The following is a 19,629-nucleotide window of genomic DNA, read 5'->3' as shown; positions in this document are numbered from 1 at the left end:
TTTTTAACAAAAATATTACATTATATCAATTTTTTCTATTAAAACACGATCAAATTTAAATAAAAAAGTACCAAATAATATCAAATCTCATAAAATATTACCCAAAAAAACAATTAATTAAATATTAATAATAATAATAATAATAATAATAATAATAATAATAATAAATAAATGGCCAATGGACGATGGCCATTCCCAGACTATAAATACGCATCGCAATCTCACCCACAGAGAGGAACAACGTCGACAGAGCCAGACACAGCCACAGCCACAGCCACTTCTGGAATCCATTGCAGGAAGAACAAAGAAATTAATTGCCTCCCCGTTTTAGGGCTACAATACTCGCTTTTTGAGGTAACATTAATGATTCGTTGCTTTTTGTTTCTCCCGATGCGCATGAATGGATTCGTGCTCTGTTTCTGATTCACGCCGTTTGTTCTGGAAATTGCGGTGCGCGCGTCGACGTGTTTGCGAAATTCGATCGATTGCGGACGAGCAATTTGGGGTTTTGAGTTAGGGTTGTGTGGGTGGGTGGATTACCATTGATTTATATGCGTGGTGTGTATTTCGTTTTGATTTTTGTTCTGGCGCCAATTTTGTGGCCTGCTAATGCTTGGTGGTTTTTGATTTTGGGGATTTTTGTTGTTTTTGTTAATCGATGGATTCGATTTTTTTTGCAATTGTGATTTGTGTGTAGATGTATTAATGGTATGATTTTTTTGATTCCTTGATGCATTCATCGACTTGGAAAAGTGTTTGCTACTGAGGTTCTTCGAATTTTTCGGCTAGAAAAGGAATTTTTAGGGTTTAGAATTCATGTTAGTGTCGGTTTTGTGGTGTTGAAGAATGTTTGGATCTATTTAGATGATTGTTGTATGTTTTCTTATTTGGAAATTCTTGTAGCTCTTTTGTTTTGGAACACAGCCTTCGAAAATTTCGAAAGAAAAGAGAATATTCGTTTAAGATTTGGATTTAGGTTTGGGAATAATAAAAATTTGAATCAAATTAGTGTTTGATGTAATATAAACAGATCATCGGACTACTTTGATGAATTAGAGTAGTGTTTGATTTGAAGAAAAGTGTTTCTCTGCGGGTGTGTGTTTGTTTGGGGGTCTGCATTTTGAATTGAGATTGAATTGAGATTTGAATAGTAAAAATTTTGAATTGAAATAGTCGAATGAGTGATATAAATAGGTGTTAGATGTGATGTTTTGAATGTAAAATTGATTCTTAGTATTATAGAAAAATGAAAAATAAGTTTTTTATTCATGTTTCTGGAGGAAAAAAATTTAATGAATAGTAGAGAAAATCGGGAAAATCCCACAAGCAAACACACCCTTTGAAGAAAACAGAATTTAAGGGTGTTCGATTCCTATTTCCGACTCTAATTTTAGTTAGTTTCGGTAATAATTGTTCGATATATCTTGAATGTAGTAGTAGCCTTCTATGTTTGTCATTGACTCTTATTTAGTAAGGTTGGATATAGTGGTTGTCGATTGGACATAACCTTTTCTGTTGACACAAATTCGTTAATATGTAATCTTTGTCTTGTTTCTCACGTGTGGATTGTCGTTACATCTTAAATTTGTCGACAGGAAAATGGGAAGTGCTGGAAAAACCGACTATGGTGCGTACACGTACGAGAATCTCGAGAGGGAGCCGTACTGGCCATCCGAGAAGCTTCGGATTTCCATTACGGGCGCCGGTGGATTCATCGGGTCCCACATCGCGAGGCGTTTGAAGAGCGAGGGGCATTACATTATCGCTTCGGACTGGAAGAAGAACGAGCACATGACGGAGGACATGTTCTGCCATGAGTTCCACCTCGTCGATCTTCGCGTGATGGAGAACTGTCTGAAAGTCACTCAGGGTGTCGACCACGTCTTCAATATGGCTGCTGATATGGGCGGGATGGGCTTCATCCAGTCGAATCACTCCGTCATCATGTACAACAACACGATGATCAGCTTCAACATGATCGAGGCTTCGAGGATCAATGGCGTCAAGAGGTATCCTGTTCTTTTCTCGTGCATTCAAACTCATTGATTTATATATATATATATATATATATGCATTCGTCACGTAACAGTTAAACGAATCGTAACGGTAAAATTAAATGCTTGCCTTGTTTGTATTCTCCTGTTTCGAATACGACAGGAGAAATATCGCCTATTTTGTTTTAATTTAGTTTCCAAACACTGATTTATTGTTGCTTCGACTTTCTGTATAGGTTCTTCTACGCTTCGAGCGCTTGTATCTACCCGGAATTTAAGCAGCTCGACACCAACGTTAGCTTGAAGGAGTCGGATGCGTGGCCTGCCGAGGTTTTCGTCTAATTCGCGACACAATGCACACGATTTATTCTAAACGATTTTACGAGTTTTTTTTTTTTTTTTTTTTTCCTTCGTATTTTTAGCCTCAAGATGCGTACGGTTTAGAGAAACTAGCGACGGAGGAAATATGCAAGCACTACAACAAGGACTTCGGAATCGAGTGTCGGATAGGACGTTTCCATAACATTTACGGCCCCTTCGGGACGTGGAAAGGTAACCTCGACGAATCCTTACGTACTTGACTTTGATTATATATATATGAGTTTTCCGACTTGTGATCTTTTGTGATTTGTCGAATTCTTCGATAGGCGGGAGGGAGAAAGCGCCGGCGGCGTTTTGTAGGAAAGCTATAACTTCTGCCGATAAGTTTGAGATGTGGGGCGACGGTTTGCAGACTCGATCTTTTACGTTCATCGACGAATGCGTCGAGGGCGTTTTGAGGTATGCGTAACTACGACGACGCGCTTCGAATTTAAAAATCATTTATTCATATTCATCGCGAGGTGTTCTTACGAAATTTTGAACCGACTATATATAGGCTGACGAAGTCCGATTTCCGCGAGCCGGTGAACATTGGGAGCGATGAGATGGTGAGCATGAACGAGATGGCGGAGATCGTCCTGAGCTTTGAGGACAAGAATCTCCCGATCCATCACATCCCGGGACCGGAGGGCGTGCGCGGTCGAAACTCCGACAACACGCTCATCAAGGAAAAGCTCGGGTGGGCCCCGTCGATGAGGCTGAAGGTACGTAAGTTCGATTCGACGCAGATGTTTTTCGTCGTATTTTTGGTTCGATTGACCGTATCGAATGGACGCAGGACGGGCTGAGGATCACATATTTCTGGATAAAGGAGCAAGTCGAGAAAGAGAAAGCTAAGGGAGTCGATTTGTCGGCTTACGGAACCTCCAAGGTCGTTGGGACCCAAGCTCCCGTCCAGCTCGGGTCTCTCCGCGCCGCTGATGGCAAGGAGTGATCGAGTTGATGAAACGATTTGGTGCGATACAAGTACTATATATATATATACATATCTATCTACATCTCTATATATATATATTTATATAGTTGCCCTATATGTTGTTTTGGTGTTGCCTTTTTTAAGTTATTTGCTATTGATTGCTCGTATTTTTGCTGGTTAACGGTTAACGATGCTCGTAGATTGTTTGTTTGTTTTGAGTACTGAATGATTGTCGGCTAGACCCGCTCGAATGCCAAATATTTTCGAATTTTATTGAGTTTTTCTTCTTTTTATTTATTTTTGGAAATTTGGAGATAGATGTGGTCCTGTTGTGGCAACGAGAAGAGCCATTCGATTTTGATAAGGTTCGTTGCCAGTGTAATAAGTGCAAACTAAATTGACGGTTTTTTGTCGACGGATCTAAACAAGTAATCACAGTGACTTGTTTTAGAGACAATTTGGGTGTGTTAGTTTGTGAGTTTGGAGTTTTGAATAGTTAAAGAAGTTGAATTTGAATAGTTGTTTGACGTGAGCTAAATAAATATTAATGTGATAATTTGAATGTGAAATAAACTTACATGTAAGACTTTTGTTGGAAGAATTTTATTTGTAGATTTTCAATTTAATTTTATTATTTTTTAATTTTATTATTATTATTTTTTAAAATATTAATTTACACATTATTTTTATATTATCTTAAAATTAATTTTATACTAAAAATATAATATTAATATATTAATATTATATCAAATAAATATTGTAATTCGAATTTTTTTATTTAAAACTCAATATTCAACTTCCAAACCTAGACGTATTAGAGTTATACAAATTATCAATATGTTGTTGAATTGTTATAATATTATCTGTCCCACTGAAAAGTTACTTACAATGGAGTTTTTTTTAATTTTTTTTTTTGTCTAATGAAAAATTGTGGTGTGTTTGTTCGGGAGTTTGAATTTTGAATTATGATTTAAATAGTAAAAAAGTTTGAATTTGAATAGTTATATGATGTGATATAAATAGATATTGATGTGATAGTTTGAATGTAAAATTAATTTTTAGTATAATATAAAAAATGAAAAATAGGTGTTTGATTTGATATTTATAGAAAAAAAAAAAGAGATAAATAGTATATTTAAAATCCAATCTCCCATACAAACACACCGTATAATGGATCTAATGCAATTGGGCTCAACCTACAGACTCTCACAGCCCAAAATCCATTTTTTGACATTTAATATTCCATCCGTGTCAGAATTATAGTATGAGCTGTGTTTGATATAGTATTTAGAAAATATTGATATTATATTCGTAGTGGGTAAAAAATATGGGTAAAATTTTGTTTTGCTCTTGTGAGTTTATTAGTGTAAAAAATAGTGTCAATTGTGTAATACTAATGAAAAAGTAAATGTTGTTTTATAGTGATATGATTATTTATGAAAATGATATTATTGTTTTGGGATGGACAAAAATTATAAATACGACTATTGTATTGGGACGGAGGAAGTATATATTATCACAAGTCCATACAATGCTATAGCTAGAGCTGTTAAATGAACCGAGCCGTTCGTGAACTCGCTTCGATTCGACTCGGTTAAAACTCGTTTGCGAACGTTAACGAGCCGAGCCGAGCCGAACAACATAAACAGACTCGTTTGGTTAACAAACGAGCCCGAGCTTTGTTCGCGAACGTTCATTTAAACAATATATTTATTATAAATATTATATATACATATAAAATTATAATTTATAAATAAATAAAATATTAATTTAAAATATATAAAAAAATAATTTTAAATTTTCTTTATAATTTATATATAAATTTAAAAAAATAAGACAAACGAGCTCGAACGAACTCGAACGAGCTTAATCGAGCCGAACACGAACACAAGCTCAAACAACAAAAATTCTTAACGAGCCGAGCTTGAACACTACGAACGAGCTCGAAAGCTTAACGAACGAGCCCGAGCCTTGTTCACGAACACTAACGAACACTTAAAATTTGGCTCGACTCGACTCGAATCATTAACAACTCTAGCTATAGCCCAAACTTTGGCCTAAAAATTCTTAGCCCAATTAACATATTTATAATTATTGTGGGTTCACTTATATTTCTCGTATTCCTATTAAAAAAATATATATATTTTTATTATTTTTGTTATTTTCACTATCCATTCTATTTTGGTAAATATAATTATATATATACTAAAATACTTTTAATTTTTTTTAAATCTAAATTACAAACATACACTTATCTTTTATATAAAATTAAAGGGTAAAAATGTCAATTTTTTTTTTTCACATTTTTACTGACTAATAAAATATTATTATTTTTTAATTTATTACAAAACTTCAAAGAGCTCCTTTGGACCGGGACAGAAGAAGTATTTTATCCAACTTAAAGCATTACAATCACATTCCTTATTACCTTTAAAATTGTTCTTTTAATTTAATTAGTTAACTTTCTCATTAACTTTAATAAAATATACAGTTATTATCTATTTATTATCTTTATTAAAAATTAGTTTATTTTAACAAAAATAATAATAATAATAATTTAATATTATTCAAAATTTTAAAATTTACAATTTTTTAAAAAAAATTATTTTAAATATATATGTTGATTTATTTCGAATAATTTCAATTTTAAATTAATAAATTATATTTTTAATATATTAAAATTTATAAAAATTAATATTTAAAAATTTAAATATAATACTATATAAAAATATGATTAAACAGTAAAAATAAGTAAATAATTTATATATATTATGTTAGAAAAAAATACATAAATAAATAAATGATTATAAATCCTATAAAATAGTAAATATAATATGTTGAAAGTGATTACTTATAATGAGTAATAAAGAAAAATAATTTATATATTATGTAATAAAAATGTATATAAAGAAATAAATTATTATGAGTCTTATAAAATAGTAAAAATAATCTATTGAAGGTGATTATTATAAAAGGTGATAAAAAAGAATAATTTGAATACTGAGTTGAATCTTACTTGAATTATAGAAATAAAAAGAGATAATAAAGTAGAGACAATGATAGAAACATGTGCTCTTATGGTGTTAAAAAGTTACGGGGTAGGAAATAGGAAATTTATAGTTTGGAAGGAGCAAAGTGAAAATATTAATATTGCAGCAAGTGGGTTGGGTAAGAAAGGCTCATTTCCAACGTTACCCCCCGAAAGATATAAATATCGAAACGCACCTACTCATTCGCCTTTCCTTGACCGCAATTTTGGTTGAAAATCCGACCACCAGAACCAGAATCGCTTGATCCACCGTCGGAATCGAGCACCGATTTTGTCTCCCTGTTGTCAGAATCCGCATCGCGATCGTTTCCGTGGAGGTACGGTTTTAAGATCCGTTTCAATTTTGATGGAATTAGGTGATTGTGGTGGATCTTAATCGGTGGAATTTTTTCATTTTTTACTTTTTTGAAATACAGTTGAGAGATGGGGGTGCTGCTGTCGAAGATGTGGTTCATGTTGTTTCCGGCGAAGGAGTACAAGATCGTGGTGGTTGGGCTGGACAACGCGGGCAAAACGACGACGCTTTACAAGCTTCATTTGGGGGAAGTGGTCACAACGCATCCGACTATTGGAAGCAACGTTGAGGAGCTTGTTTACAAGAATATTCGATTTGAGGTAGTGTTTGTTTTTATTAATTTATTAACCAAAATATTCTATTTGAAAAGATTATATATCTAGTTGAAGGAATTGATTGATATACTGATTGAACCGAATGTTTGATTATAGTAAAATTTTTACTTATATGAATGTAATAGTATTGATTTAATCTTATTCCTCAAAATTTGTTATTATATTGTATAATATAGTGCACTTAATAGTCAAAATGGTTGCTTGAAGCCAGTAATGGTTGGATGTTTGGAGATATTTGTTGTAGAATAGAACTGAGGATGAATAAAATGATTCTGAATATGCAATCAAGTGTTATTGTAAAATGGCAATGTGTGTGTGTGTGTCTAAAGTTATATAGATGAGGAGTTAGCATATCGTCTTGAACTGTGAAAGTATATATAGGAGAGACGGAGGGGTGCGAGACTGATTCTGATATCGTAACCTTGTAAATAAGATCAAGAAGGGATATATAAGTTTTTGGTACATCTTATGGACGGTGATAATTTTTTTCGAGTTGTCTGTGCTAGTTCTTTTGATATCAATAACTTGAGTGAAGCACTGACAACGAAATATCGTAATGCAATTATAGGATGCATACACTACCATTCCCCAATTGCTGTTTGATTTTTCGCATGACTTGTGAGCAGCGTACGTAGTTGTTTCTATCCAAAATTTCTTTTGTAGATTCTTTCTATGTAGTATGATCTTTCACTTCATTTTGTTGTAGAGGGAATGGAATTACCAAGTGATTCTTGGATACAATCAGAATTTCTTACTTGTAATTATGTGATCTAATAGTTCAAATTTTATTGCCACTCTTATTCTGTACCTTAGGTTTGAATGCCTAGAAATCCTCAGACATCTTTGGCTGAAACAATGAACAAATTTCACGAAAGATTACCTCGAATAAGAGCATTCCTTGCGGCTCTACAGTATTGTTTATTAGTTGCAGTTTCTTTGGTGCTGCTGCTTTCGGAAATGCTTCTCTGCTTTTCTTTCCAAAAAGAACAAGCTTTATAGTTGGAAAATGATCATCAAGCTTTGGAAGATCTTTTACCTTCATCTTGCATATCATTTACAGCAATTTGTTATGATGATAGTTACCCGTCTATGCCATAGTTCAGTGCTACTTTCTTGGACTCAAAAGAAGCTTGCTTTAAGCTCTGTTTTTGGGGTGTAAAGAAGGCACTTTATTTATCTCCTATTTGAGTTGCCTTTAGGAGTAGCAAATAACTTGAAAATAGTTGAAACCCTATAGTTGAAAAATTGGAGAAGAAGCTTCTGGGGATTGTCCTACTAAACTCAGTCTTATCTAACCTTCCGGTGCACTATATGCTGCATTTCAATTGATTTATTTCCAACAGACCGGGACCAATTTAATGTAGGCTTATCTGAAGAGGGAGCAATGATAAACTCATTTCATCTAGTTAATTGGGAGATGGTGTGACAACCAATGGAATTATCTGGATTAAATTGTAAAGTTCCTTTCGAGAAGGCTTTGTTAAAGAAATGGCTGTAGAAATTTAATACTGAACATGACCAATATTTTAAAAAGCTAGGGCTTGAAGGGACAGGTTATCGTGTGGGTTTTGGAGATGATTTGTCTGAGAGTGGAAGAACACCGTGGTGATTATTTAGTGTTATTTCAGGTAAGGTAAGTTGATTGCTATTTTGGCATGATGCAAGAAATGAAGATTCTCCATGTCTTGCTGTTTCTTGATGTATAAGATGTAGCAAGGGTTAAAAGACCATTGGTAGATAGGTTTGGAGGGAGAATTAATCTCACGGTTCATGGGGATTTAGGTTGGGCAATTTAGGATCGAATGCTTGAAAGTTATGCAAGATCCTTCGATTTTTCCAATTTTCAAGTGAGTGGCAAGTTGTGGTGGAGGGAGACTAAAACCAGAATGGTAATACTTATATGGACAAAAGGCACGAGTGCTTTCACTTGTATAAACAGATTCGACTTAGTAGAGGCTGTGGTAAGGTGTTCTTTTTTCTTTGGGAGGTCGATGAGTTGGATGAGTACTTGTTGTTTCCTTTTTGGAGCACGGGAAGTAACTGTAAAAAATTTGGGACGATTCTGTGATGCAGGAACTTTAGGGATGGTCTGGGATTTCATGGTTAGACATGCTCCATTTTCGTTCATGTCATTTTTAGTTTAGAAGTCTGTATTTAAATCTCGATAGCATACTGTTTCTCGTATATTTGCTGCTTGACTGGTAAAGATCCCTCAAAGTTATCTTTAATCTATCCTTGCTGTTTTCCGAGGATGCAATTACGGCTTCGAAATTTATTGCACTATTACAACCAATTTCTCAATAGTTTTTGACTTAGTGATTGGGTTTGCAATGTGAGTAACCTGCTGGCATTAAATTTGTTATCTCGGTTTTCTGCTACTCGAAATCTCAAGAAAAGTTAGAACTTTTTGCCATTTTTGGGTCCTGTTGTCTCCTTAGAGCTGACAATGGGACGATTCATGGCGGATTCGTGTACTACTTTAAACGGATTAAATAATTCAATCATAATCCGACCCGTTTATTATCGTGTCGGGTTCGTGTTGACTCGTTTATTATCGTGTCGGGTTCATGTTAGACCCGTATACATAATTAAATCGAAATATTTTATTCAAATTCAATTATTTTTTGTCAGTTGCGGTGTTATGTTAGTTTTTGTTGTTTCTAGAATTATTTAAAATTGAACTTAGATTTAATTAATATGTGGTATAATTATATAATTATAATTATTTTACATGTATAATAAATATATAAATTAATATTAATATATTATAATCGGATTGTCGCGTCGGACTCGAGTCGAGAGACTCAACCCTAATCCGACCTGTTTATTATCGTATCGGTTTTGTGTTAATCCGTATACATAATCGGGTTGAAATTCTTGATCCAAACCCAATTATTTGTTTTTGCCAGCTCTACATCTCCTCCATGTGTACGAGACATGGTACAAATGAAGTTGTTGGACGAAATTATGACCTTGTGCCTGGAATTTCTTTGTTTGCTTTAATCTGTATCGACTCTCTATGTGATTTTCTAATCTCCCTTTTCTTACAGCCAAAGAATGGACGAATCGATCGAAGACACACCCGAGTTCTTAAATTCTTAACACACATTTCGTCCGATATCCTAATCTCATTTTCCCGTCACCAGGTCTGGGATCTCGGCGGGCAAGACAGGCTACGGAAATCATGGACAACCTACTACCGAGGAACGAACGCTGTGATAGTCGTGATCGACAGCACAGACAGGGCCCGTATATCCATAATGAAAGACGAATTATTCAACCTCCTCCCGCACGAGGATCTGCAGGGCGCGGTCGTGCTCGTCTTCGCCAACAAACAGGACCTGAAAGACGCGATGACGCCCGCCGAGATCACCGACGCCCTGTCCCTCCACAGCATCAAGAGCCACGATTGGCATATCCAGGCTTGCTGCGCCATCACCGGCGACGGCCTGTACGACGGGCTGGGATGGATCGCTCAGAAAGTCACCGGAAAAGCGACTAGCTAGAACAAACACCAGGTAATACAATACTACACAGCTCGTTCTTCTCGACTCTTCTTCGATTTATCTTGACCGAATTTATGGTAGATTTAAAAGTTGCTGTTTGTTGCCGGGGTTAATTTTACTGTTGTTTTTATTCGTGCAAGTACTTGTATACGAAGATGTGTTGATCGTTTATGCTTTGTTTTTACGCTTTTGTGTCGATAGATTCTTGTGTTCCATTTTATGCTAAGATTCGATTAGTTTTTTCAACATTGGATTGAGTTTATAGTGTTGGGATTATTCTCTTTGTCGTTGAATCGAATGCTAAATAAATGTCGAGTGTTCTCTCCCTCCCTCCATCGTCGAGTTAAGAACATTGATAATGTTGTTGTTGTCGACATCTATATGTTGGATTCGCGTAGTGGATTATCTTTCCGTTTTTTTATCGCCTAGTTGCGGCTTTTGTAATAAGATATGGTTTGATCGACACGTAGTATAGTGTTGATTAGTCCTAATCAGTATGTGTATATTGTGTTAACATACATTTTATATGAATATTAATCGTAATATGTATTGTGTGAACTATTACCATACATCCTCCATAACGGTGTGTTTGGTTTGGGTCTGAATTTTGTATTTTTTGTTGGTGTTTTGGATTTAAATAATAATTTGATATTGAGAATAACATTGAAATAATATAATATAAAAATGAGAAAAAAGAAAAGGAAAAGAACAAAAGTTACTTAACCAGGCTTTAATCACCAAACATTGTCTCAATACCATTATACATAGTAGGCACAAGTATTATCAATGTATTACATATTACATATCAATATATATATATATATATTAATATTATATATCACACAATGCCACAAATTTTCATTAATGGCCATGAAAAATCTTCAACCAAATAGAAGATTAAAATAAAAACACAATAAAATAAAATATTTTGAAAAAAAAATAATTTCGAATTTAAATATTTCCCTCAAAAATCAACAAAAGCTTCACAAAAACAGCAAAACCTTAACTGATGGCTCCCGAGCAGCAAATGCAAGTAGTGAATAGCCATGGCCTCGCCTTCTTCTTCCCCACTTCTTTCGCCGGCGCCGGCGCGGAGCAATCTTCATTTTCCGGCGACATTTTCACGTCGACATTAACCTTCGGTGATTCAAGAGACGGTGTCGTTAAACCCGAGCTTTCAGAATTGCTTCTTTCCATTCTAATCGTCTTCTCTTCGACCTCGACTGCTTCGCTCTGCAATGGCTTCTCCGAGCACTCGACGTTTCGGATTTGGAATCGAGCCGAGCAGCTCGAGAAAATTTTCGTCATCGCCCTGTCGTTGTAAAGCAACGGAGTTTGATCCGATTCTTCGCACCTCGCCGTGTACGTTGCCATGCCGAAGTCGAAGCTCGGGGACTTTCTCATCTCGGTTTGCACGCCGATGTCCTTTGGCTTCGGCTCGAACCCGATTTCTTGTAATGTTTCGGGTTTCGATTCCATGTCAGAATCGGATTGATTGCTCCGAGGTAGATCGACGTCGGTAGTATCGAGCGATGATTGTGTTGTTACGACATCGTGTGAAATGTCGTTGACGTCCTCCGACTTATTGTTGTCTTCTTCGAGTTTGTTTCTTGCGATCGAATCGACCTCCGGTTGGGCATCGTCGTCGATGTTCTCTAGCTCGATGTTTGAGGAGTCATCTAAGCACATCTGATGTTGCTCATGTATTGGCTCAGCTTTATGGTCGAAACGTGAATCTACTTCGATGGATTCTTGTTTCTCTACATACACATTTGGGAGTTCGCATTTTTTTTCGAATTCTCGCGGGGAAGAATTTAGCGAAGAAACGATTGTTTCATCACTACTTTCACTATCCATCTTGCCATCAACCAAGTTGTCGCTTTTCTCGCCATTATTCACGCTCGAATTTAACGGGACACTTTTATTTGAGTCGTTTTTGGCTTTGGTGTCGATCATACGGCATTTTGGTTCGATCTCGGATGGATTGCACGATCCCTCGATCTCGTCTCTTGGTATACTTCCATCTTTCGTTTCGATAGCTTCATGAAGTACGACGTGAAAATTCAATATAGTCGACGATTCTTTTGCATATGAATCCATGCCATTCGAGCGTAGTTCCTCTAACATGTGTGCAAAAGTTCGATCATAAAAAAAAAAGACACATATATACTTCACATCTTTTAAACATGTTCGAACTTGAATACCTCGACGATGATATTGTATTTAGTGTGCGTGTATATATATATATATATATATATATATGCGCGCGCACAAGTTTAATAAATTGAAAACAAAAAGTACCTTTCAAATTGCTTGATTCATTCTGATCGCTCATTTCATTACCAAAAACAAGTGTTGCTTCTTTCAAACTCGAATCTTTCGAGTCTTCAACATTGCTCGAATCATTAGGAAAAGCTTCATTGGCGAGAGCCTTCGACATCTCTAAAAAAATTATCACGACGCTACAATATGTATATATATATGAAAATGCGCGAAACTTAACATATACTAAATATGACTTTTTCACTACTAACCCTTAGGATTTTCGCTTAAACAACATCGATCATCTTCTATGCCACGATTAAAATCCAGCCCTTCATTCTTGATCTCATGCGAATCCTTTGTTTCATCGACTCGATTTTCTTCTTCTAACTTGCGACTAGAATGCGCTTCCATGGCCTCATCCCGAGCTTTCTCTTCTACGACATGAAAAAAAAAAAAAAAAAAAAAGAGAGAGAGAAGAATTAATCATACTAAGTTTGATCGAAAAAATGTTTAACTACCATCGTACGATCAATGATCATACCAATACTCCCCGTCGTGTTGTTGTTCCCCATCTTCCTTCGAACATTCGATGATGAAGATGACAAGAAGGAAGAAGGAATAAGAGATGAGATTGAAGAGTATAGAGCGACTTTAAGAACTCATCATGTTTCCTTAAACCATAAGCCTTTTTAACTTTCTTGTGGGACTAAAGAAGCCTCTAATTAAGTGGCCACACACATTTAGGGTGTTTGTCTTGGCTATTGGATTTTAAATATATTATTTATTTAATTTTTTTTCTTAAAAAACATTAAATCAAATACTTATTTTTAATTTTTTATATTATACTAAAAATTAATTTATATTCAAAATATCACATCAATACTTATTTATATCACATCATACAACTATTTAAATTTAAAATTTTTACTATTTAAATTCTAACTCAAAATCTAAACCTCCAAACAAACCCACAGTTTCTTTAGTACAACTTTAATAAAAATATATTATTATTATTATTTTTTTATAAAATATTATACTAAAATACTATTTAAATAAAAATTTATATAATTTTTTTTAAAGAAATTAATCTTAAACTATAATTAAATAAATTGATTTTTTTTATATAATTTTGTTATTTTGTACCATTATTGTTATCCAATTTTGTGTTCAATTTGTTGTAAAAGAAAAAAAAAAATACACAATTTTATCACAAAAAGAGTAAATTTTATAAACTCAATTTTATACCTACTCCTTCCGTCCTACTTAATTTGTTCACTTTTTCTATTTTTGTCCGTGCCACTTAATATGTTCTATCTTTCTATTTCCATCCGTCTCACATTCTAAAATTTTTAATTTATATTTTTCTTATTTTAATTAAACTATTTAGTCGTCTTAATCTATAATTATTTTTGTTAATATACTTCTTAATTATTGACTAATTACACAATACCTAAAAGTCTTTGTCTAAACAAAATAAGACAATTTAAAGTGGGAGGGGGTAGTAATATATTTACCTGTTAGATTTGTTTTTCCGTTTTACTAATCAAACTTTTTTTCCCCCGAAAATATCAAATCAAACACCTATTTTTTATTTATTATATTACACTAAAATTAAATTTTACATTCGAAATATTACATTACATATTTATATCACATCAAACCACTATTTTAATTCAAAATTTTACTATTCAAATCAAAATCTTATAAGTAAACACACCCTAAGACATCTCCAATCCACCAACTCCATTTATCCAGTTTTAACTCTAAATATGTAGTTGCTACCGTAATTTTACTCCAACCATAACTCTATTTTTCACTATTATTATTCAAATATTCTATTTTTCCTATTATTTTAAAAAACTTTTTATTTTTATAATTTAAAATAAAATTTTAAAAAATAAAATTTAAATTTAAAAATCAAATTTATAATTTTAAATTTAAAAAATAATAATAATAACACAACGCCAAAAAATGGCGTTGCTACAGTGCAACACCAAAATTGGCGTTGCACTGTAGCAACGTCAATTTTTGGCGTTGGATTTGACCTGGGTTGGAGACAACTCATGCCAAATATGCCAACCCAGTGAGTTGGAGATGACCTAAGTGTGTTTGTTTTGGAGTTTGGATTTTGAGTTGAGATTTGAATAGTAAAAATTTTGAATTTGAATAGTTGTATGATATGATATAAATAGGTGTTGACTTGATATTTTAAATATAATATAAAAAATAAAAAATAAGTGTTGAATTTGATATTTTTAGGAAAAAAAATGAAATGAATAGTGAATTGAAAATCCAATCCCCAAACAAACACACCCTAAGTATATTAAAATTATTGTTTAAACTAAAATTAATGAAAAATCAAACACATCCACAATATTCTCACTAATTTTTAAATTCTTAATAAAAGTAAGAACCACGTAATTATGAATGATAAATTTGTAAAAATATTCTTAAACAATTACCATTAAAATATTATTATTATTTGTTAATATACTTAAAAAAAATTAAACATATAAAATAGTGAATATATAAGCATATATATATATATGGTTAGTGATGGGGTTGAGAGTTGATAATTTATTTGAGTAAAAGTTAGGAGAAAGATGAGCTGTTGAGAAAATTATTTAATAAGTACCAATATATATATATATATATATTATTTTATTTTATTTTTTATTTGATTTATTTTATTGATTCTTTGGAGCTGTCAAAAGTTGCATTTTCAGGTGTGGTGTTGTGTTGTTTTGAGACAACTAAAACTACAAAGTTGTTATATAATAATAATTTATGTATTCTATTAATAACCTCTCTATTATTAAATTTTATATAATACTTTTTAGTTTGATTTCGGCTGCTTGCTATTTTTTATGGGGACATTCAATTTTGTCACAGAGGTGAGCTTGTTCTTTTACCAATTGATTTAAATTTTCTTTATTATAAATCTTTCATATTTCTTGATAAAAATATTTTTATTTTATAAATATTTTATCATAATATCATTTAAATTTAAATTAAAAATTTTCTTATAATTGTAGCGATCATTACTCCACGGTCCATTAAAATTAGTCTATTTTGAGTCCAACATGACAATTAAGAAAATTGAGCATTTTATTGAAAAAGTGATAAAAATAAAAATATAGTTGAATGTATTTTTAAAAATCTAATTTAAAATTAAAGTAAATGAAAGAGAGAGAATGTTATAAAAGTAGTGATATTTTGTTGTAAATAAATATTAAATAAAAAAATAATAATTAAATATTAATTTGTAGATTTTGCCAAAATTATTAATAGGGTAACTTTAGTTGACAGACTAAAAAAAATTAGAATAAATTTGATCGGAAGGGGAGAGTATTTTTCTTTATATAGAATATTAAATTAAATATTTATTATTATTTAAATATATATTTTTTCATTTCCAACTTCACATTAAATATTATTTAATTAATTTAAATCTTTACTATTTTTAAATTTAAAATTCAAATTAAACCTTAAAAAAAAAGTTCTGCCAAACTTTAATGATAAAAATATTGCATCCATCCCTTTATTATTATTATTATTATTATTCATTGATTTAGGGTTTATTTTGTACGATTGTTTTTTATTTTGCAAGTTAAGTATTTTCTATGTGATTATACTTTTATTTGTATTTCATTTAGATTTAGATTTTGAGTTTGAGTCTTGTGTTTTTCTTTTTTTATTTTGATTTTGATTTTGTTGAGTTTTGATTAAATGATATTTTATTTAATGTAATTTATAAATATATATATATAATTATTAAAAATCATGTGAGTTTATTTATTAAAAACTTTAAACACAGGTACAAGAAATAGAGGATAGTTTTCTTTTCAGGGTAAACAGTTTTTTTTAGTCATGTAATTGGACCCCTAATCATTTTAGTCCGGTAAGTGGAACATATCGTAAACTAGTCTCATAAGTGAAAAATTTTCGTTGTTTTAGTCCTCCGGTGCCGGAGACGCCCGCGTGGCTCGCCGGAAGCCACGTGTCCACCAGGTGTCCCGCCAGGTCAGCGACACCTGGCGGACACGTGGATTTTATTTTATTTTATTTTTTAAATTGGACCAAATAAAAAAATTTAAAAAGGCAAATAAAATTTAAAATAAATTTAAAATAAAATAAAATCCACATGTCCGCCAAGTGTCGCTGACCTGGCGGACACGTAGCCTCCGGCAAGCCACGCGGACATCTCCGGCATCGAAGGATTAAAACAACGAAAATTTCTCACTTATAAGATTAATTTGTGACATGCTCCATTTACGGAACTAAAATGATTAGGGGTAAAATTACGATACTAAAAAAAACAGTTTACCCTTCTTTTTATAATGAAAAAAGTAATTAACTAAAAAAAGTGATAGTCGCACATTGTAGTGGTTTGTTATTTTTGTATTTGATTATGGTCTTGATTTTAGTTTAAAGTCTAAACTGTGGTTGCATATGATATTTTATTAAAATAAAATAATAATTTTTATAAACATTGTAAAGATTGTATTATAATAATAACTTAAAGGGAACATTATCTTTGGTCTTTTAATAATAAGAGGTGCATTAGTTTGGTTTATTTTTATTTTTATTTTTACTTTGAATAGTTATTTTGCTATAATATATTTTTTTTAAGAAAATAATACTACTTTCTTCCCATAAGAAGAGTATCATGAATTTTTGTATGTTGATTTTTTAATATTAATTATTATATTAAAACGTAATACAAATCAATGAAAAAAATTCAATAATACATTTATTAGTCTCTTCTAATACAAATACAATATTATTTATGGAATAAATTATACAAATTTAAAAATATTTTTAATGTTAATTAACTACAATGATAAAAATAAATAAATGTTGCTATGGGACAAAGATAGTAGTTCTTTTGTCTACTTCAAAAGTAAATATTTATTTTTGCAGAAATTGAATAAATATTATAATTGATAATAATTTTAGTATGTAAAAACTATTTTATTCATATGGTGGATAAAATTAACGTGGGAGTATTAATATAAATAAATATAAATGTGAAATTATTTGTAATATGTAGTGAAGTTTGTGTATATTAAAAAAATTTGATATTTTATGTTTGGAAACTAAAAATAATAAAGCATATATATTTACGGGGTGGACGAAAGAAGTACATTTTTATAAAAACTCATAATGGTTTTAATAGTTAAAAAAATAAATTAACTTTCAAAAAATATTTTTGAGTGCTGATTTGCTCAAATTAATATATATATATATATATAAAAGACAATGGCATAAATAACAACATAAGATAATATAATATATACGTATATTTTTACAATACATGATAATACAATATATTTTTTTCCGTCTCGTAATCAAGTATTCATTTACTTTTTGCGTATTGATATTTGAATAATAATTATTATATCAAAAAGTATTACAAATCAAGAGAAAATACCAAAAAATAATTCTATTAGTATCTTATAATACTAATATAATGACATTCTTACAAAAAATTATACAAATATAAAGATATTTTTAATGTTAAGTATAATGACGCAAATAGTAAATGAATACATTATTATAATACAGAGGGAAGTATTATTAATTTTGGTACAATAAACATATATATTACACAATATAATATATAAATTGTACTCCCTTATTCAAATCTATGCTTACTTTCATTTTTGATTTGTCATCGAAAAATATTCTCGTTTATTTTTTAAGTAAAAAATCATTATACTTTTGTATTTTTTTTTACTATAAAATGAAAAAATAACAATTATTACTCACTTTGATTAAAACTCGTGCCCAGTCAAGTAAGCACACATTTGCATGATGGAGGGAGTACAATATATATTTTTATAAAACATAATATTATACTCCCTCCGTTCCAATACAATAGTCTTATTTACCATTTTTGTCAGTTCCAAAATAATAGTCTTATTTTCATAAATAACCATATCACTATAAAACTACCCCTACTTTTTTATTTTTATTACACAATTTCCACTACTTTTTACCTTAATACACTCACAAGGGCAAAAAAATTTTTTATTCATACTTTTTACTAACTACCAATATAATATCAATATTTTCTAAATCTCATACCCAACCAAATTAAGAGTATATTTATGGACGAATGGAGTATTACATATGTGTGTTATTTATCTTGCAGTTAGAGTGCTGACTGATTTGATTGACCCGCTAATTTGATCCAATCATCACTCTACTCGTGGCATTGAATATAATAAAACCAAAAAATTCATAAGTAATAATGTCATTTTTGTGAGCGGTATTTTTTAATAATAATTATAAAATTACTATTATTTTTTATTCCAAAAATAACTTAATAACTAATAATGTATATATTAATAATTTAAGCCATCTAAAAGGATTCCTTTTCGACAAAAAATTCTTAATATCTGTGGAACAATTAATGGCCTAGATTATGATAGGACCACCCTACTAATGAATTCTAAAATTAAAGAATTTCATAGTTGATGAATATATATAATATATATTGCGTGAAAAATTGATATTTAATATGATATATGTAATATATTATCTCTGTTATTTTTTTTTTCTGAAAAGAATTATACATTTTACTCTCATTTTAAATTTTTTAATTTATAATTTTTTTAATTTCAATTAAACTTATTAATCTAAAATTATTTTTATTATAGGATAATTATTTTTACTAATACATTCTTAATTATTTACTAATTATACTCCTCATAAATTCTCGTATCTACAGTAAAATATACATCGTAGCAAGGACGGAGGGGAGTAAAACATTTGAAATAAAAATACCCATAGTTGTTACAACATTATCAACTATATAATCATAAACTATTTGATATATTTTCTTTAAACTTACATGTTCGACGATACTATGCATATATTTAA

General features: G+C 31.2%; 3 protein-coding genes across 7 annotated transcripts; 2 read left to right on the top strand and 1 right to left on the bottom strand.

Moving 5' to 3' along the window:
- Positions 1-213: 213 nt before the first annotated feature.
- Positions 214-3,571, top strand: LOC127250639 (GDP-mannose 3,5-epimerase 2). 2 transcript variants are annotated; one of them, XM_051274020.1, is made up of 7 exons: positions 214-354; positions 1,596-2,009; positions 2,231-2,324; positions 2,417-2,546; positions 2,642-2,774; positions 2,872-3,079; positions 3,154-3,571. In XM_051274020.1, exons 2-7 carry the CDS (start codon positions 1,600-1,602, stop codon positions 3,307-3,309), a joined length of 1,131 nt encoding a protein of 376 aa, XP_051129977.1. In that variant the 5' UTR covers positions 214-354; positions 1,596-1,599; the 3' UTR covers positions 3,310-3,571. The 2 variants fall into 2 exon arrangements, with proteins under 2 accessions (XP_051129977.1, XP_051129978.1); XM_051274021.1 differs by lacking the exon at positions 214-354 and adding an exon at positions 390-527.
- A 2,921-nt stretch (positions 3,572-6,492) lies between these two features.
- Positions 6,493-10,759, top strand: LOC127250518 (uncharacterized). Its single transcript, XM_051273847.1, has 3 exons — positions 6,493-6,657; positions 6,757-6,955; positions 10,117-10,759. Exons 2-3 carry the CDS (start codon positions 6,764-6,766, stop codon positions 10,474-10,476), a joined length of 552 nt encoding a protein of 183 aa, XP_051129804.1. The 5' UTR covers positions 6,493-6,657; positions 6,757-6,763; the 3' UTR covers positions 10,477-10,759.
- A 669-nt stretch (positions 10,760-11,428) lies between these two features.
- On the bottom strand, positions 11,429-13,380 carry LOC127250569 (uncharacterized). Of its 4 annotated transcripts, none has more exons than XM_051273919.1 (4): positions 13,283-13,380; positions 13,011-13,175; positions 12,778-12,918; positions 11,429-12,596 (listed from the first exon to the last, which is right to left on the bottom strand). In XM_051273919.1, exons 1-4 carry the CDS (start codon positions 13,311-13,313, stop codon positions 11,479-11,481), a joined length of 1,455 nt encoding a protein of 484 aa, XP_051129876.1. In that variant the 5' UTR covers positions 13,314-13,380; the 3' UTR covers positions 11,429-11,478. The 4 variants fall into 4 exon arrangements, with proteins under 4 accessions (XP_051129876.1, XP_051129878.1, XP_051129877.1 ...); XM_051273921.1 differs by having other exon boundaries at positions 11,429-12,515; XM_051273920.1 differs by having other exon boundaries at positions 12,778-12,861.
- Between the last annotated feature and the right edge of the window lie 6,249 nt (positions 13,381-19,629).

The sequence above is a fragment of the Andrographis paniculata genome, unplaced genomic scaffold (assembly GCF_009805555.1).
Source record: "Andrographis paniculata isolate CXL003 unplaced genomic scaffold, ASM980555v1 Contig37END, whole genome shotgun sequence".
Taxonomy (NCBI): Eukaryota; Viridiplantae; Streptophyta; class Magnoliopsida; order Lamiales; family Acanthaceae; genus Andrographis; species Andrographis paniculata.
Note: the sequence above shows the minus strand (reverse complement) of the source record. Positions and strands in the feature narration are given on the sequence as shown.